The following is a 19,994-nucleotide window of genomic DNA, read 5'->3' as shown; positions in this document are numbered from 1 at the left end:
ATATAAGGCATATCCTAATGACTCAAGTCAAAATCACACCTGCTTGATTTTAATCAGGGGGCCTTATGGACTAAGTGCAGTGAGTCAATGGACATGTCACATGACATGACTGTCTACATGGGAGCACTCTGCTGACTGCCTCTCACATGCTAAGACTATGTAAATGAAGGCAACAACCTGAAAATTGCTGAAAAAGTCATATAATGTGGTATCTTTTAGATGGTCCCACACAGACTATTGTAGAATGCCCAGGAAGGGTTGGGCAGCCAGTTAACTTATGTTTCTAGCATTGTGACTGTGTGTTGGTGTCCATTACAACCAAATTCTACTGACTAGGGTTTGTTATCCTCTTTCATGTGGTCAACATGCCATAGTTCAACTATTGTGAGGATCAATGGTAATCAGTTTGTAGCTGCTTATTTCTACTGTGTCTTTCTGTATGATTATGTAATTAGTATTTTGAAAAGTTTGAAACTGGGTCATTCCATGTTAAATCAACCAATGTCCCTTGCCCTTTGGACTCAACAAATTCTGGAAAAATTACAAGTTACACCCATGTTAGTCAGGAGACACCCTGTAAATTTTTTTTTTTGAAGTAAGATATACAGCCAGTTTACAGAGAGGAAGAGGGTGTTGACTTTATCCAGCCCATAGCTCAACAACTAAAACACCAAGCAGGGTCAGATTTTGCACTCTGGTACAATAATTGGTATAGTACATGACGAAAGTAGAACATTTGGTGCAGATGTCACTGCATGGTCAAAATAGTCCCTTGAAACTGATGAAAATTTTTTTGTTTAGCTATTTTAGACCCCAGAAAAACATATTTGTAACCAACACAGTTCTTTGCTTTTTTTCCTTATTCCGATAACTATATAGGCTTTCGGAAAAAGCAATAAACAGAAAAGCAACCGTATCAGGGTTTGAACAGCACACCTCTCAAATCCAAAAAATCGCTTTGGATTTCATTTTCAGAGCATCTTAACGCCATTTGGAATGTGTAGATAATTTAAAAAATATTTTACATTTAACCTACATTGTCCCGTTCTCAAAACACAAACCTTACTTTCTAATGCAAATGTTTCATGTTTCTTTTCCATTCTAAACATAGGTTGAATGCATCATGTGTGAATAATGGTAATCATTGTGACTTTTCTTTATATCAAATCACAATGCCCTCTTACTGTATGTTGGTAAAAAGAGAATGTGATTCTCCATGGCCAAAAGAGTACCTGGTACTCAAGAATACCACTGTTACATCCCTACAGAAGAATGCAATCTCAAAGTCAGCCGGGTGTCTGGTGACATCCTGATATGTTTAATGCATCAAAACTATTCTGCAAAATCGTTCCACTGGCCACCTAGAAACAATATTTGTTGGGTGCCATTACAGTGTGTCATTGTACTGCTTAGTGCACCTACAACAGTCAGTGGGAAGCAGTACCATCTTGACCTCAAAGACAAAGACACCCTATACTTTGCACTTCGATTGAAACAGAAATGAAATGGGTCACAATCCTGCAATACCAAGATATTAACATTTCATTAAAACTAGTGTTATATCCATCCTCTTCCGCTTATCCAAGGTCGGGTCGCGGGGGTAGCAGCTTAAGTAGAGAAGCCCAGACTTCCTTTTCCCCGGCCACTTCTTCCAGCTCTTCCTGGAGAATCCCAAGGCGTTCCCAGGCCAGCCGGGAGACATAGTCCCTCCAGCGTGTCCTGGGTCTTCCCCGGGGCCTCCTCCCGGTTGGACGTGCCCGGAACACCTCACCAGGGAGGCGTCCAGGAGGCATCCTGATCAGATGCCCGAGCCACCTCATCTGACTCCTCTCGATGCGGAGGAGCAGCGGCTCTACTCTGAGCCCCTCCCGGATGACTGAGCTCCTCATCCTATCCTTAAGGGAAAGCCCAGACACCCACTAGTGTTATATTTAATGATAAATCAAGCAGCTGTTGTTCATGTGTTGTGCTTACTGTGCCTTTGGCTATTTATGTTTTCCATTAATCCTATACCCAAGTTAGTGATGAAGAACTTGATGATTACCATTACTGACAAATGGTGAATTTTACCCATGGTTAGAATGGAAAATAAAAATGAAAGATTTACATAAGAAAAGTTAAGACTGTTATTTGAGAATGAAGGGACAATGTAGGATACAGAAAAAATAATTTTAAAAATATCAAGACATTCCCATGCATTAAGATGGTCTGAAAATTAGACCCAAAATTATTATTATTTTTTTTTTTTTTACATTTGAGAGGTCTGCTGGTCAAACCCTGATACAGTTTGTTTGTTTATAACCTTTTTGAAAAGCCATTTGTAAGTATCTAAACATGGAAAAGGCTATATCAATTAGAAGTATGCTTTCTGCTTTCTGAAAGCCTAACCCTGAAAAAGCCAAAGACGCAAAATATTTTTTTTTTCTACATTTGAAGGTCTGTTCTTAACAAGTGGTGTCACCTGGAACAAACATGTTGATTTCTTTACCTACTATAACTATAATGGTACAGGTCACTATAATGGTTTAGTTCATCAGGAATGGTATTGAGAAACCGATGAAAAAATAAAGCTGTGAAACCCCTCTCCTTTCAAAAAAATGGATGCATCTTGGAAAGTACTGATCTTACATCAAAATAATTGTATAGGGTGTCTCCTGAATAACATGGGTAGACCTGGCATTCTTTCCAGAATTTCTTGAGACTGAAATGCATGGAATTACTGGAAAAATCAGTTGATTTGACATAGAATGAACCAACTGCAATTACCTGTGAACTTGTTACAGTGCTCTGAGACTGCACTCAGTGAAGACTGCTAAACAAAAACCTGAATTGAAAAATAACTGAATTTTGATTGACAAACCTAAGCTAAACTAATGACCACACAAAACATTAGATGTTTATTCATAAGTTGCTGTATGATGCCAATACAAAACAAGGTTAAAAAAATGCCCCATAGGACTTACCAGTAGATAAGCCACATGTAGGGAACTTGAGCTTGAAGCTCACTGCTATATGGCTCTTTGATACATGGTGCTTTGAAGTTATACTGCACTGGCACATTTAAAAAATACCTGCAATTAAAGAAAAAAGAGGAGGGAAGTTAATGAAATGAGACAACAAGATCTCTAGAAAGCATGTTCGGAACACAAATGCTAAGTTGAACCAAAGAAACTCTTTTGCAAATATCTTTGTATTCAAAAAAACTTTAATGTCCAAAAGGGTGTATCCAAATGCATTAAAGACAAGGCAGTTATGTCACTTTCACTGTGAAATATAAAAAGGCATACAAAGTAGAAACTTTTATTTGCATAGTTCTCATTTGCCTCCACAAATCCTTTAAATACAATATACATAAAAAAAGGTTCCATTTATTTTGTCACTATTATACATTAAGTAAGAGAAAAAGTGCTGGTTGCTACTCCATTTGATGTATAAACATAATGCTATATATTGGAAATATGACACCATAGGCACAACATACTAAACAAACCAAAGCCAGTTTAAAAAAAGAAATAAATAAAAATGTTGAGGATGTGCAGATATAGACTGATTTTCCACAGCCTTTTCAAAAGTTAAAGCACCGTTGACAGTTCCTAACAAGACATAGTGTACAAGGATCTTAAGAGAGAGTCAGCCATGTGGACCACTAGGAGCACACTCTCCCAGGTTAAGTTAGGAAAATTAGTCTCAACCAGAACCAGAAACAACTACACACTCTGAAATAGTTACAGAATTGTACAGACAAATATTCTATCTACTTTCTCTCAACTTATCTAAAAAAAATGTTTTGAAACAGTATCGGCTTGATCACTGGCAATGATTGAGAGTTTATACTTGATGAGATGATAACTCTATAAAGTCAGTACTATACAATACAGCAATTACTAAGGGAAATCACTATGAGTCACACTTTATAATATAAAAAAAAAAACACACACACACACATAGCCCTCATAAGAACCTGAAAAGCTTGAGTGAGAAAGATTGATCTCTTGACACCCTTTGAATATTTCACTTTAGCTTTTCCTTCCATAAGGATTTAACATCCATTTCCTTGCACAACCTCAATCCAGCAATTAATAACCACACCAGAAAAAAAAAAAAAACACGCTTATAAACAGTCAAATTAACTGTTGTAGCTGATAAAAATGCTCTCACCCTACCCCGGGGTTAAAAACGTCAGAGTCAGCAAGGAATCAGAGTTTAAAATGAGCACTACTGGCAAAATACCAGCAAACATGACAGGAAGGGTATCAAATCTTCCAGTAGCCCCAACATCTGCCCAAAATTATCTGAAGGTTTCTTTTGGTCATTAAAGACAAAGTGAAGGGAGGATTGCACTTTTCCTTTTTCTTCACACACATATTCAGAGCAGTGCCTTCCTTGGTCCTACTTAAAGGATACTTATTAAAGAGGGGAAAACAGGCATCCTTTTATTCATTAATTAGTAAATTAGTGGGGCTTGGTGCGTGTGAAGCTGAAGGACTGACGCAGTCGAAGTATATATACAGTGTACATTATTAACTCTATCACCCTTGTCAAATCACACAATGAAGTATTCACCCTGCCCAACAGCTTTTACTGCCACCTTATCTTTAAGAAGAAGACAGCTTTGTTGAAGAGGCCTCTGTGCAGTGCTGTAAAGCAATAAATGCTTTGACCTTTGGGTTGGCGCAGTTTAAAAGTATTAAATTGAAGTGCACGCAAAATGTGATGCAAGTCACTTCTCATCTGCTTGGGATAACAAGATACCCAGCATTTACATGTACATCACAAAGTACCTTTGTTCGTTCAAGCAAGGATGGTTTTTATCCTCAATTGCTGCAGGCTATGCTTTCCGTTCAAGTGAATAAATAAAACCAGAAGTTTATATAAAAGAAAAAGCACTCTGCCAAGAAAAAAAAAAAAAATTGCACAACATCTGCAGCAGTATGTACTTTTAAGTCCAGAAATGACCTGATGAGACAGAGTGCAGCAAGGATTCCTGATCCCTGACACCATTTATTTGAATGATGATGGGTGCTTCTTTAATTCATGTTACCATTAAAGGAACTATTCCAGCAGCGGCCAAAAGTTCTAAATGTGCTATATCTCACCTTAATATATTAACAGAGTTCTCAGTTGAACTTTCACAGAAAGCCATGACAAACTCTTGAAGCAGTTCTGAGACAGCACTGGATTTTCCCTAAAGGAAAAAAAGGACCAAAAAAAAAAAAATAGGAGTGACAGAAGAAATGTTTTTTTGAATTTAACCTTAAATGTGTAAAAAGATTGTTATATATTTCATTTGGAATTCACTTTACATAAGAGCATCAAAATAAATGAAGGATGCCCGACGAAATACTGGTGGAAACAACCAAGCTAGAATGCTGAAATCAACAGGTATAATGGTGGCTTGTATCACAAAACAAGAAGTGTGGCTTACCTGTGATACAAGGAACTTGCAAGCAGAGTAAAATATTGCTCCACTGTGGGGGGAGTTTCGAAAAGCTGTGTGCCACATCTCTGCTGCTTTATCACCTTCACCATTTTTTACATAAAGATTTTCAAGTGTTTCCAGCAGGCTTTGAGAAACAGGGCAATCAATCAGGAGCTTTTCACACAGCTGAATTGCAGCTTCACACCTGGAAAAAATGGAAGGTGAAGCAGCACGAGACAGAGGCAAGACAATGTCTCAAAAACCTCACACATTAACAACGTAACTTACCTATCCAAAAGCTGATTTAAGAGAATCATATTCCTGTAAATTGGAAGGCAAGCAGCAGTCTTCTCTCCAGCAGGAATGTGTTCCTCCGTACATGCATGTACAGCGTCTACAATACAGGAAAAAATAAATAAAAAGCATTTGTGGGGATACAAGAGCAAAGTGATATACTGCACCATATTTTGCAAGGGATGGACTCAATCCCAGTTGGGTTGCCAGTCCATCATTGTACCTACTGGCGCACACACCTATCAATGAAACCACCACATTTTTGCGGATGTGGGAGGAAAACCATCAAACCGGAGCAATATTTTAACTCAGGATACTAGGTCTGAGAGACAGAAGCACCAATCACTATGACACATATTCTTGAACTTTTACAAATAATTAAAAAAAAATGCAAACAGCAAAGAACAAGAGAGTTTAAACTGGTAAGAGTTCATTAATGTTTTTTTTTTTCTTCATACACTCCCAATGGTGAATAAAACCTTACAAACTTTACAGACTGATTGCACCCATCAGGTTATTCAATGCACTGGTAACTTGGTCTAGGGTTCAAGTTACTTGTACAGTAGGTATAGAAAAAAAAAAAATCACCCCCTTCAAAATATTTCCTTTTTTGCTTTATAGCCTTAAATAAAAACATACAAACCAGCTTTACTTACTCAATGTAATCTATAACATCTATGTGAAAGATATCACAGCTACAGTTCAGAAGAATTAAAAAAAAATAAAAATCAAGAAATACTTCAGATTAATAAAGGATCACCTCCCTGCTAAACTCAATCAGGTGTAAGCAAGCACCATTTCCATTATAGACCATGGTTTCTGGCTTCCACCTGTGATCAATTGTAATTAGTGTGATGAAGCATAGCTGCTCCTGGAGCATTCCCTTGCTTGGAAGTGCAACTGACAGCAAACAACTGACTATGGGTGGCAAGCCACTTTCAAAAGTGTTGAGAGTTGTAGACAGACATAAGGCAGGAGATGGATACAAAAAAATCTCAAAGGCTTTATCAATCCCAAGGAGCATAGTAAAGAAGTGGCAAGTGTGTGGTACTACTAGAACCCTCCCTGGATCCGGCCGTCCCTCCAAACTGGATGGAACTGGTAAGAGAAGCTACCAAGAAGCCAATGGCCACTTTGACGGAGCTACATGATTTACATGAAAAGAGTGGGCTTTGTGTGCATGTGACAACAGTTTCACAAGTGTACCACAATTGTGGCTTGTTTGGGAGGGTCGCAAGGAAAAACCCAGTTCTCAAGAAAGGCCACATTAAGGCTCGTTTCAGCTTTGCCAGAATACACCTTGAAGATTCTGATGCCAAGTGGAAAAAGGTCTTATGGTCAGATGAGACCAAAATCAAACTATTTGGCCTCAATACCAAACAGTAAACCTGGCGGAAATCCAATGCAGCTCACCATCCACAACACACCATACCTACAGTAAATCATGGAGGTGGCAGCATCCTGTTGTGGGAGTGTTTCTCAGCCACATGGGGCTCTCATTAGGGTAGAAGGAAAAATGGATGGGGCAAAATACCGTCAAATTCTTGAGGAAAACCTGCTACCCTCTGCCAGAAGGTTGAAGATGTGCAGAATGTTCACCTTTCAACATAACAATGACCCGAAGCACACAGCAAAATTGACCACACAGTGACTGAAGGAGAAAAAAGTGAATGTTCTTGTGTGGCCCAGTCAGAGCCCAGCCCAATTTGACCAAGTTGAACAGTTCCATAAAGAAGAGTGGGCAAATATTGCTCAATCTAGATGTGTAAAGCTGATACAGAAGTATCTCAACAGACTCAAGACTGGCACTAAAGCAAAAGGTGGCTCAACAAAATGACATTGGAGGGTGATCCTTTATTAATCTCAGAATGTCTTGTTTTGATTCCTATATAATTTTCTAAAGCAAAAAAAGTGAATGTTTTGAAGGGGATGATTCTTTACTATACCCGCTGTAATTGCTACGGTCAGCTCCCTGGAAACCAGTTTTAAGTGCACAGCTTGAGAGGGTGAGGGAAAGAACATTTTTATCAGAATTATCAGAGAAATCAATTAAATAAAAGGAATCTACAGAGTTAATTCCTACATAATTTTACATATATAAAACAAACTTCGAAAAGCAAAATTCAAACACTGTCATTTGTGAGAGCACATCCCATGGTTAATACATCTCGGGCTGGGCAGGAGAATCTTCCCCACTTAAAGACCCCTCAAAAAGGAAGCCCAACCACTATCACTACAGTAGGGATACTAGGTGTAAATATGTAGGGACAACTGTATTACATCTCCTGTTAGGTAGCACTGTGTGTAATTGGAATGATGCTCTTCTACCTTAAAGTTTCAGAATACTGAGCTCAGATCACAAACCAGTTACCATCTGTTTAGAGTTGGTGCATTCTTCTAGTGCTTGCTCTGGGGTTTCACTCATTCCACACACCGAAATGTGCATGGCAGACTGAAGGGCCATCAAATTAGCCAAAAAAAGGTTTGCATATTACAATTAAAAATATCTAAATATTTAAATACAGTCAAACTTTGGTTAACGATTCTGGGCATTAAATTTACATTTGAAGTGCTTCTTTTATTCTTTACTAGCAAAATACCCGCGCTTCGCAGCGGAGAAGTAGTGTGTTAAAGAAGTTATGAAAATGAAAAGCAAACATTTTAAAAATAACGTAAGATGATTGTTAATGTAATTGTTTTGTCATTGATATTGAGTGTTGTTGTCATATCTATCTATTTATATATCTGTATATATATATATATATATATATATATATCTGTATATATATATATGTATATATATATATATCTGTATATATATATCTGTATATATATATATGTATATATATATATGTATATATATATATATATATATATATATATATATATATATATATATGTATATATGTATATATATATATATATATATATATATATATATATATATATATATATATATATATATATATATATATATATATATATAGCAAAATACCTCGATTGGCAGCGAGAAGTAAAAAGAAAAGGAAACATTTTAATAATAACGTAACATGATTGACAATGTAATTGTTTTGTCATTGTCATGAGTGTTGCTGGCATATATATATAAATATATATATATATATATATATATATATATACACATCTATACACATATATATACACAGTTATATATATATATACATATACACACATACTGTATATATACATACTGTATATACACATATACATATCTACATATATACTGTATATACACATTTATATATACAAATCTACATATATATATCCACATATATATATATATTAGGTGGGACTCGATTAAAAAATTAATCCAATTAATTAGAGGCTGTGTAAGAATTAATCTTGATTAATCGTATGTAATCGACACGTAAATTTGCCCCAAATCGCAAATGTTTTTTTTAATTTAAAAGTGTTTTAGTGGGCTTACAGAATCAAATAATAGACATGTACATGAATATTGTAAACTGAAGCTGTTTTAATTTCTGAAAAAAAGCCTTTAAACTGCATTTGAATTCAAAACAGAAACAAAAATATCATCCCTGGTTAAAATTGGGCAGACTTAAAAATAAAGTGGTAGTTTAAGTACTTTAAGTAGATTTTCAGAATAGTATTGTCTTTAAATAATAATAACCAAAATTTCAACATAAAGTGCAGTTTTTCTTCCTAAAAAAATAAGTCAGAAACATAAAAGGTAATTTGACCAACTTAATCTTTAAACTCTGAGTAACCTTAGCCAAAATTATTTTGTACATTAGGCTAAAACAGTGTGATCATTGAACATTTTGTAATTAGATGTAATTAGAATTACTAACGGTCACGGAAGTCCAATGATCCCCAGTAAGAGCCACAAAGTCTGCTTTCTGTAATGCATCTAATTTTGCTTGCTTTTCATTGTGCACAAAACCATGCTTTTATCAAGGCTTCGGAAGTCGAAATGATCAGTCGTAGGAACGCTTTATTCCGACTCTAACATTTTTGTAGCTGTGATGTGTGCATCAGTGTAATGGATGTACCAGGAAATGATGCATTGACAAAAGTTCCGTTTGCGTGGAATTGAAAGTGTGATTAAATGCGTTATTTTTTTTACGCGTTATGGAGTACATGCATCGAAGCTTCTCAGCTGTGCTTGTGCTAATAAAGGGAAACATTTTAAAAATAACGTAACATGATTCTGCGTTAACCTAATATTTTTCATACGTCCCAAACCAAGGAGATGCGAAGGTAAAATGAATCAGTAGCGCGTACATACTCAGTGCATCCCTCTCGGAATCGAACCTCGAATGTCGGCATTAGAGGCGAAGACTCTACAATTGAGCCACAGCATGTGGCTTGTCTATCTGAGTATGTACTGTAGATAGGGGTATATATATACATTTAAATATATACCCGCGTATCGCAGCGGAGAAGTAGAAGTTATGAAAAAGAAAAGGGAACATTTTAAAAATAACGTAACATGATTGTCAATATACAGTAATTGTTTTGTGAGTGTTATTGAATGTTGCTGTCATCAAGGATTTGATTATCATTATTTCTTTCAATCAGGGTCGATTTGTACGATGTGTTGTGTTCAAGTTACATTCCGTGTTTGTCAATCGTTGTAAAGATGACAGGTTTCATTCATCGATTTGTTTCTTACTGCATCAATAAACAGCTCGCCTTCTTCTTTATCTGAGACCTGACACACTGCATGCACGGGTTTTTTACACTGTCTTCCTTTAGGGACATTGACTTTTTCCACCGTGTGCTTTGTTTCCACAGTAGCTGCATTTATGAATATGCTTATCAGACGCTTCATAGTTTTTGCTGCCTTTTCAATTGTGTAATTCGGTTTTGTTCAGCTCTTTGGAACTGTTGCTTTTATCTGTGCACTGCGCCAGTTCACGTGAGCCACTCGGTGTACTTGCATCGAATGTTCCCAGCTGTGCTGGTGCCATCTCGTGCTATGTCCATAGCTTTATTTAATGTTACCTTAGTCCTGGCACTTAAAACTTTCTCTCGCAGTTTCGCTGAGTTTGTGTCAAACACCACCCTGACCATCTCATCTTCCTCTCCATAAGCACAGTCCTTCACCCGTGAATATTTACCCGTGGCAGTTTGCTATTGGATTGACGCTAACGGACGGCCTTCTATCGGCAGGCACTAAATTACAAACGCCAGCGCAGCCTGTCTATGAACTTAATTTAAAGTGTAGGTTTACATCGTGCTTTGTTTCCGAAGTAGCAGAACTCGCTTCTTATTGTTTCGCTGCCTTCTCAATTATATAATGCATGTTTTCTTGAGCGCTTTTTTGAAGTCTTCCTGGTTTTCTATGTACTGCGTGATTACGTGGGAGGCGTGATGATGTCACACGAAACTCCGCCCCCACGGCGTTGAAGCTCATCTCCATTACAGTAAATGGAGAAAAACTGCTTCCAGTTATGACAATTACGCGTAGAATTTCGATATAAAACCTGCCCAACTTTTGTAAGGAAGCTGTAAGGAATCAACCTGCCAAATTTCAGCCTTCCACCCACACGGGAAGTTGGAGAATTAGTGATGAGTCAGTGAGTGAGTGAGTGAGTGAGTGAGTGAGTGAGTGACTTTGCCTTTTATTAGTATAGATTATGGTAATGGCTACAGTGGTGAAAAACAGCAGGAACAAATGGCAACAGAGAAAAAAATTATTAGCGGTACTCAGGCAACTGTTACTAAAATACAAGAGCCATCAAAATCCCAAGCATCTGCACTGCCATATTGCTTTCAGTCAAGTACTGATGGCTGGAAGTGCAAGTCCTTCTCAAGTAAATGACCTATAAAGGCATCCATGAAAAGTGCTGAAATCCTTAATTTTATTGTACATTTTTTTCCCCTTTTCTCTTGAGTCTGAAAATCAAGAGGCACTTATGACAATGTTGCATGGGTCATATTTGCAGCACTCAGCTTTGAGTGACAAGGATAAGGGATAGTACTTCCATGCCAAACAAGAACAGGCAGAGCAGTGAGAACAGAGAGCAAAGTAAAAGAGCAGATAAGAGGCAGGCAGACTTGTTTAATTATTCAGAAGGTATCCAATGGTCAGCAACATACCATTTATGTTGCACCATTCAGAAAAAAAGCATGTGGGTACCTGTTTACTCACACTGAAAAGCTACACAATCTGTCTACTCTTTCCTCTTTTATAGATTAAGCAATATTTTAATAGGTGGCCTGAATATTTTTAAATACACTTCTTTGATTTAGGAATTATACGTCAAGCTAGCAGCCACGTAAGATGGAGATTAAATGTGGATAAAGCATGCTGACTGACAAGGAACTTCAAAGTGGAGGTTTAAAAGGGTTGTAATAAAAGGAAAATCAAAAGTATGACAGTCATTTTTCATTTGCTTTAATCAGAAGATCTTAGCATTAAACAACAGTTAGGGATATCGGGTTAAAGTGTGAATGAGACAAAATTCAAATGTGAAAGAATATTTTTAGGGTGCAGAAAAAGCGTTTAGAATAACCATATGTACACTTCTAGATCAAAGTGCAGAGTAATGGGATTTTTAAAATATAAAAAAAAAACCACATTGTAAAGGGGTTCCATCTGTATGTTTTACTGATCAAGATAACAAGCAAATCACTCAAAATTATAAAACGCCTGATCATAGATTACCTGTCAATTCATCAATACTGGTATCATCTGCACACTTATCCAGTTTGTTGTTTATGTTTGTACCCAGATAATTTATGTATATTAAAAATAGCCCTGGCGGGACTCGCTTATCTCCCTAAGCACTCAAGGATAAATTATTTGGTCTTGATGATTTGTTAGGTTTCAACCTATTTAGGCAGTATCTCTCCCGCTACAATTTCAAATGTCTCATTAACTTCTTAGTAGACCCTGTTACTGCTGAAAGGTTTTCCACTTTCTCATACACAAAAACGCCCAGAAGATGTTTAGAAGAAGTTTAAACAATACAAAGTTTAGAATATTTGCCATTTCAGTGTTTGTATATTTTAACTCCCCCTTTCTATTCCTGACGCACTTCACCGTCCCCTGGACTCTTACTACTAAAACACTGAAAAAATTTCTTTGGGTCATCTTTGGCTTTATCTTCAATATTTCTCTCCAACTGTCTTTTAGCCTCCCTAATATTCTTATTAATGGGTGTCCTCATGCTCATGTTAGCATTATAGTTATTAGTCTTATACACCTTATATAGCTGTTTTCCCATTAAAGGAGAAGAAAAGTAAGTTGTATTAACCCAATGAAGATTTTCTAATGTACCTGTTGTGCATTAAATGCTAAATGTTCTTAAATCTGTCCCACTGCCCTGCAACTGTGTCTACACTTAAAAGCTTATCCCAATTAATTCATTTTTGACTTTGCCACATCTGTTCAAAATTTGCCCTTCCAAAGTTAAATTTACCTATTTTTAGTATTTGCATATGTGCTCTATGAAAAACTAAGAATCATATTATACTATGGTCACTTCACCATAGTGACCGCTGCACCATATATTAGATAGGCTTCTGCCCGCGATAGTGCTTTACTATAATGTCACTGGTTATGTCTAAAAACTCCTTTTGTACTCTGCTATTTGCAAGGTTCTCATTAAAATTTGAGTAAATAAAGTCCCCCATGACTACAGTATTCCCTTAAAAACTGACACTTTTAATATTATTAAAAAGATCACGTTGAAATTACTGAAAAACATATGTGAATGTAACTTTACTTAGTGTGCTACTATTACATCAGGTAACATTGGAGACAGACCCTGCCACAGTTCCTTTAGGTTGTGCATGGGTAGCCACTGTATGCCGATTAAAATCAAACACCAGCTAGTAAACATTGAGGTTGTTAAAACTTAATCCAAGCTACCATTAATTGAGCTGCAGAGTAAAGGCAAACCAACTACATGAACCCCAGAAAAAATACTCAAAAGAGGTTGCTTCCAGGGTAATGAAATTCAAACAGTAAGCTTCCTTTCACCCATGCTACGCAGAACATTTGCAAAGTTCTTGAATGCTTACAGTGTTAACCCTATGTTTAAACTGACAGTGCTGCTAAGCATTAAAATAAAATTAATCACTGATTTAATAGTATACATGGCACTTCATTCACAAGTATTAGGCACAAAGGAGGGCATACTTCATTTGTGAACAGCCTCATCAGCACTCAACCTACTCATAATCTAAGATTAATATTATGGATTGCTTGAACCCAACATGAGCTATCACATGCTCCTTGTCAGACTCACCTTCAAACAGTGCAAAAAGCATATCCTGATCCGTTTTGATATCTCTTGCAGACTGCCATGGAATTAAAAAAGGGTCCTTGTTAACAATGCGTGATGGGTTGCTATTTGCTGGATCATACAGTTTATATGGCAGACAGCCAAATTCAATGAGGTGAATGTAAGACAACCAAGCTAAGCAGCGGTCGCTGATAAGAAGGTGTTCAGCAATGCTTCTTTCACCATCTGTTGATTTCAAAGCATTCTGAGGGAGAGATAAATACATATATGTGTAACACAAAATGCTGTGGATAATAGTTTAGTGGTGAACTTTAACTTACAACTGAGCTCTTTATTCTATTTCAGATCTGGTAAATAATACTTTCATACAGTATAAAACAGCTTTCTATAAAGTACAGTCCCGATCAAAAGTTTAAGACCACTTGAAAAATGGCAAAAAAATCATATTTTGCATGGTTGGATCTTAACAAGGTTCCAAGAAGAGCTTCAACATGCAACCAGAAGAAATGGGAGTGAGACAAAACATTTTTTGAGCATGCAATTTAATGAAAACAACGATTAAACTGAAACAGGTTGTTTTACAGCTGATCAAAAGTTTAGGACCACACCTACAAAAAAAACCCATAACGCCCCCAAAACAGAAATCAAACTTTCAAACATTAACTCAGTACTGAGTAGCTCCACCGTTATTGTTGATCACTTCAAAAATTTGTTGCAGCATGCTTGATGCAAGCGTTTCCATAAGGTGAGTGGGAACATTTCTCCAAGTGCTGAAGACGGCCGCACGAAGGGCATCTACTGTTTGGAACTATTGTCCATTTTTGTAAACTTCCCTTGCCATCCATCCCCAAAGGTTCTCAATTGGATTTAGATCAGGGGAACAAGCAGGATGGGCCAAAAGAGTGATGTTATTCTCCTGAAAGAAGTCCCTTGTCCTGCGGGCATTGTGTACTGTAGCGTTGTCCTGTTGAAAAACCCAGACGAAGGCCCTCAGTCATGAGGAATGCTCTCTGCAACATCTGGACATAGCCAGCAGCCGTTTGACGCCCCTGCATTCCTGAAGCTCCATTGTTCCACTGAAGGAAAAAGCACCCCAGACCATTATGGCGCCCCCTTCCACTGTGGCGCGTAGAAAACATCTCAGGTGGGATCTGCTTGTTATGCCAGTAACGTTGGAAACCATCAGGACCATCAAGGTTAATTTTTTTCTCATCAGAGAATAAAACTTTCTTCCACCTTTGAATGTCCCATGTTTGGTGATCTCTTGCAAAGTCCAAACGAGCAGTTCTGTGGCGTTCAAGGAGACGAGGTCTTTGAAGACTTTTTTTGTTTATGAAGCCCTTCGGTCTCAGATGCTGTCTGATGGTTATGGGGCTGGACTCAGCACCAGTAACAGCCTTAATTTGGGTCGAGGATCGTCCAGTGTCTTGACGGACAGCCAATTGGATCCTCCGGCTCAGTGCTGGTGAAATTTTTTAAGGTCTTCCACTTGACTTTTTTGTTCCATAACCCTCAGGATCATTTAAGAAATTCCAAATGACTGTCTTACTGCGTCCCACCTCAGTAGAGATGGCGCGCTGTGAGAGACCCTGCTTATGCAGTTCAACAACCCGACCACGTTCAAAAAGGGAGAGTTTTTTTGCCTTTGCCATCAGAACGTGTGACTACCTGACAGAAAATGACAATGAATCCACATCTTTGCACAGATTTGGCCTTTTAAAGGCATGTGGTCCTAAAATCTTGATCAGCTGTAAAACAGCCTGTTTCAATTTAATCGTTATTTTCAATTAATTGAATGCTCAAAAAATGTTTTGTCTCACTCCCATTTCTTCTTGTTGCATGTTGAAGCTCTTCTTGGAACCTTGTTAAGATCCAACCATGCAAAATATGATTTTTTGCCATTTTTCAAGTGGTCTTAAACTTTTGATCGGGACTGTATTAGAGAAAAATACATTTAGCATTTTTTTCCAGGAGAAAAACAGACTTCTCATCAACAACACTTTAAACCACACCTATTTTAATGTTCAAAATTAATAAATGGAAGAAAAAAATTAGAATGACTGTTCTTGACTGGAATTAGGTACATTTTGTACTTTATCTTGAAAAATAACTTGTTAAACACACAAAAAAAACATGTAAACTTTAAAGTAATTCATACTACAATGCTATTTCCAATTTTCTGTCTGCTGTTTACATAAAAAAAGCTGCCAATTCTTGACAATATCTGGCAGGCTATAAAAAATAAAAATTCAGTATCTAAAATAATACAAACTTGCAGATGGGATAGAGCCTTGTGTGCTAAGAAAAAAAAAAAAAAAAAACATAAGATAAGCACTTGTTAAAATGTTGCGGCTCTGCCCTTCCTCAGCTCCAGGGTATCGCTGACCTTGCGTTATTGTTGGAAACTCATCCGTTCCGTCTGTGTTCTCAGAGCTGCACTGGAGACGCCAGATGGCGTCTCGCTAACCCTAAACAGATGGAAGCCGATTGCCCGTTCAGGTAAGGGTGACATCGGAATGCATGGGAAGGGCCAAGAAACCACTGCGAAGAGCCCCAAGGGAATTTTTATTCAATCCCTCTTTATATGGACAAGACAGAAAGACTGGGCACAGGATGCAGGGGTAAACAAACATCAAAAATATAACCAACAATACAAGACCGTTTACACCAACAAGGTTGTTAGGTTACCCAATAGCTCAGATTTAGGTATTTTCCTCAAACAATTTCTTTAAAAGCTTATAAATGTTCTTGAATCAAGTCAAAGCAGTAATTCTACATATGTGCACTGCATGCTAGAAATTAACTCAAATTTACTCCTACAAAAACAGTTTTAGCAAATGTGAAAACAACACTATCAATTCAAAAGAAGCAAAAACTTTTTTTTCTACCATTAGTCTGCTTTGAAATATGGCAATTCGTGTTCTTCAATGTTTTAGAATGGGCCCCAAATGACTGCTTTCATTATCGGCTTCATTTGTTTTATTTCTTCAGTAAAAGCAAATTTATAAAGTGTGAATATCAGCTCAATATCAAATTTAGTTTTTAACTGTTTTATGTTACAAATAATAAAGAAGTTTTCATTAACAAACACTATTTCATGCACATGAAACACTCAGCAGCATTTCACATGATACATGTTGAGTGTATCTGGAAAGCACATCTCACCACAGTGGGTTACTACCATTACCAATCTGCTGCTGAGCTGAACAAATGAGGTTGAAAAATCAATGTATAGGAAGGGAAGTAACTGTGGCAAACACCACAAACTTCTATTACAGTACAAAGAGTAGTAGCTTTCATTGTCTCAAGTGAATTTAGGAGAGTTTAAGGGATATTTCCTACATGGCTGAATCGCGGAATTCACATTTGACATCCCAATAACAATATTCAAATATAAAGTAAATTGTAATAAAAAGCTTGTTCTTTGACATCACAGTTATAGCTACTGTAAAAGAAAAAACATTATCAAAATATAAACCTTCAGCCGATAAAATATTTCAGTCTAGCAGAAAAAGCATATAGAACGCTATAATTATTTTACCTCTATCTGACAATAATACACATTTTATTTGCACATTATTTAAGTTAAATAATAAAAGGTCAAAAGGAATAAGGGACCTACACACCTGTAGTATAGCCAGAGCATGCAGCTGTCGACCGGTGAACAGACTAAGCTGCACACGATACAGCAGGCACTCCAATAGTTGAAAAGACAACACCTCTGATTTGTTGTCTCCCCCTACTGTACCAAGGAGATATTGCAGCACCCTTCCACAAACATAGTCCTTTCCATCAAAAGAAGATTCCAGGTTTAAGAACTATTAAGTAGGGAGAAAAAAATGTGATCAACTTAAAACTGAATAAGTCATTAGAAGTGGGATTTAAATATTGGTGAATAACAAAACACTAAACAGAACAGAGGTATTCTTTCATATAGGCATAGTCAATTAGTGATGAGGGTTTCGAGAATAAAATCCCTGTCATCCCAAGTTCCCCACTTCACCTGCCACTGCTCACAATGTGTTAATATAAAACCAGAAACAACATTTACTCGTTGCATAAAAATTGCTTTGAAGTGACTTGCATTGTGGTTCATACTCTATTATACTATTTGCGTAAAATTGATTCCAAAGCTAACTATCAAAGCTACTACATACAACAATGCTGGATGAGTAATGCTCACTAATGAATTCTCAATATAAAAAGGACGGTATTCTGACAGTGTCGCAACAATACACCTTTAGCAAGTCACTTGAACCACAAGGCTGCAAAGTATGTGAAATTCTGAACTGGTCTATTGAGAAAGTTGCTTCCTAACTAAAAATTTAATTATAATGTATTTATAAAGTGCACAATGATGACAAACATATAATCCCTTCCTGACTCTGAGTTACTTATATAAAATGTGACAACTGGTTTGTACATTTACATAATGGAATTAATAGCATTCTCTATCACAACAGGGTTTGTACATCTAAAAACGATACTGTACTTCAATAACATATTACACTCAATTATTCTCAAGTAGATAAAAGGCTATATCACATTACACAATTTTCCAGAGATTTTCAGTTGTACCTTTGCCAGCACACTTCTAGAAGTCTGGTCATGTAATGTGACATCCCCCCGAGGTGTATCATGAAGGCGAGGGAAATCATGATGTTGCTCACCTTCCACCACACTTTATAGTCAGGGGCATACTCCACAGCTGTCTCACACATTTCCTGCACCTCTTCCTTTGTACCTCGTTTGGCAAACAAGCTGAGGTAGTGGCACCACACTTCACAATTTTCTCTATTGTCTTCAAGTGCTCGGGCCAAAGTGTTTAATGCAGAATCCAAGCATTCTGATGGGGTACTAGAAAACAAAATAAAAGGAAGTTAATTTCACTCTTAGCTACTACCATCTCTTGTTGATATACTGTACAATGAAAAACATTGCTTTCAAAACGAGCTCTGATTAAAATTTAACAATAATTTGATCACCTCTGTTATAATATTTAAAAGGACAAAGCATTGCATAAAAGAGGCCAAGCAAATGCACAAAATAATTCATTGGTAAACACAAGTTACTAAAGTTCTAGAAATTTCAATAATGACATTATAAAACTAATTCAGTCATGTGAATAACTGACTTGCTAGGTATAGTATAACATCAACTTGTATCAAAGCCTATGCAAATTTAATACCAAGACCTTGTTCATATTGCAGCTATAAAGTGAGTCAACACATTTTTTGCTAGACTGTTTACTTTTTTTCAAGTAATACAAAATCCGATACGAGTGTGTACAAATTTCCATCCTTAGGATGTTCAAATATGCACAAAAACAACTACCATGAATACTAACTTTATTCTGGCTACTGCTCTACTTCTAAATGGTTTTCACAGCAGAACATTTGTGAATTAATCAGCCTGTGGGGGCAAGGAAGGTGCACAAAACAAACAATGGTAGCTCTTACTCTGAGTCAGTTATTACTGGCATATCTGTGCATAGAAATCTGTGGACACAACAGAAGAGTCAGGACTGGTGGGAGTAAAATGCAGAGGGTTCAGATGAAAAATATGGGCTTCACCATTTTAGAATACCAAGGGAGTGAGAGTTTCAATGCTTATGTAAACGACTGTCCGAAAGACTCTCACAAAAAAAAAAAAAAAAAAATGCCCGTTTGACCAACACCATTTCCATCAGAAAATGGGCATCACTGAACCTGTATAGGATGTGACAGTCACAGATTCTAAAATGTTTTGCCTTGTTGTCACACAGGTAAGTTTGTGATTGTGAAATACTTGTTTAATGTTCTGCCACAGTATCTCTATTGGTTTCAAGAACTTTTGACTAGGCCACTCTGAAAACTTGAATTTTGCTTCTATTTTCTATTGACTGACTTTTGTGTTTTGCATCATTGTCATGCTGCACAATAAACATTTCAATGTCGTATCATGTCTGGTCATGTACAAAGTTCATGGTTCCTTCAATAATGGCAGCAAAGCCTTCCTACAAGGCCAACACCCCAACATTTTATTGTAGGTATAATAGTCTC

At 36.9% G+C, this 19,994-nt stretch overlaps 1 protein-coding gene across 1 annotated transcript in view; it reads right to left on the bottom strand.

The window, feature by feature from the left end:
- The window catches only part of LOC120534381 (zinc finger C3H1 domain-containing protein-like), a 99,540-nt gene that overhangs the window by 17,159 nt on the left and 62,387 nt on the right, over positions 1 to 19,994 (bottom strand). Inside the window, exons 22-28 of the mRNA XM_039761930.1 lie at positions 18,624 to 18,810; positions 17,580 to 17,771; positions 13,957 to 14,197; positions 5,708 to 5,813; positions 5,426 to 5,624; positions 5,097 to 5,185; positions 2,964 to 3,071 (exon numbers count right to left, since the gene is read on the bottom strand). Coding sequence (XP_039617864.1) covers positions 2,964 to 3,071; positions 5,097 to 5,185; positions 5,426 to 5,624; positions 5,708 to 5,813; positions 13,957 to 14,197; positions 17,580 to 17,771; positions 18,624 to 18,810 — 1,122 coding nt within the window. The remainder of the gene's footprint in view (positions 1 to 2,963; positions 3,072 to 5,096; positions 5,186 to 5,425; positions 5,625 to 5,707; positions 5,814 to 13,956; positions 14,198 to 17,579; positions 17,772 to 18,623; positions 18,811 to 19,994) is intronic.

Source organism: Polypterus senegalus, chromosome 8 (assembly GCF_016835505.1).
Source record: "Polypterus senegalus isolate Bchr_013 chromosome 8, ASM1683550v1, whole genome shotgun sequence".
In the NCBI taxonomy this organism is placed as follows: Eukaryota; Metazoa; Chordata; class Cladistia; order Polypteriformes; family Polypteridae; genus Polypterus; species Polypterus senegalus.
The sequence above is the reverse complement of the archived record's forward strand: the minus strand, read 5'-3'. Positions and strand labels throughout refer to the sequence as shown.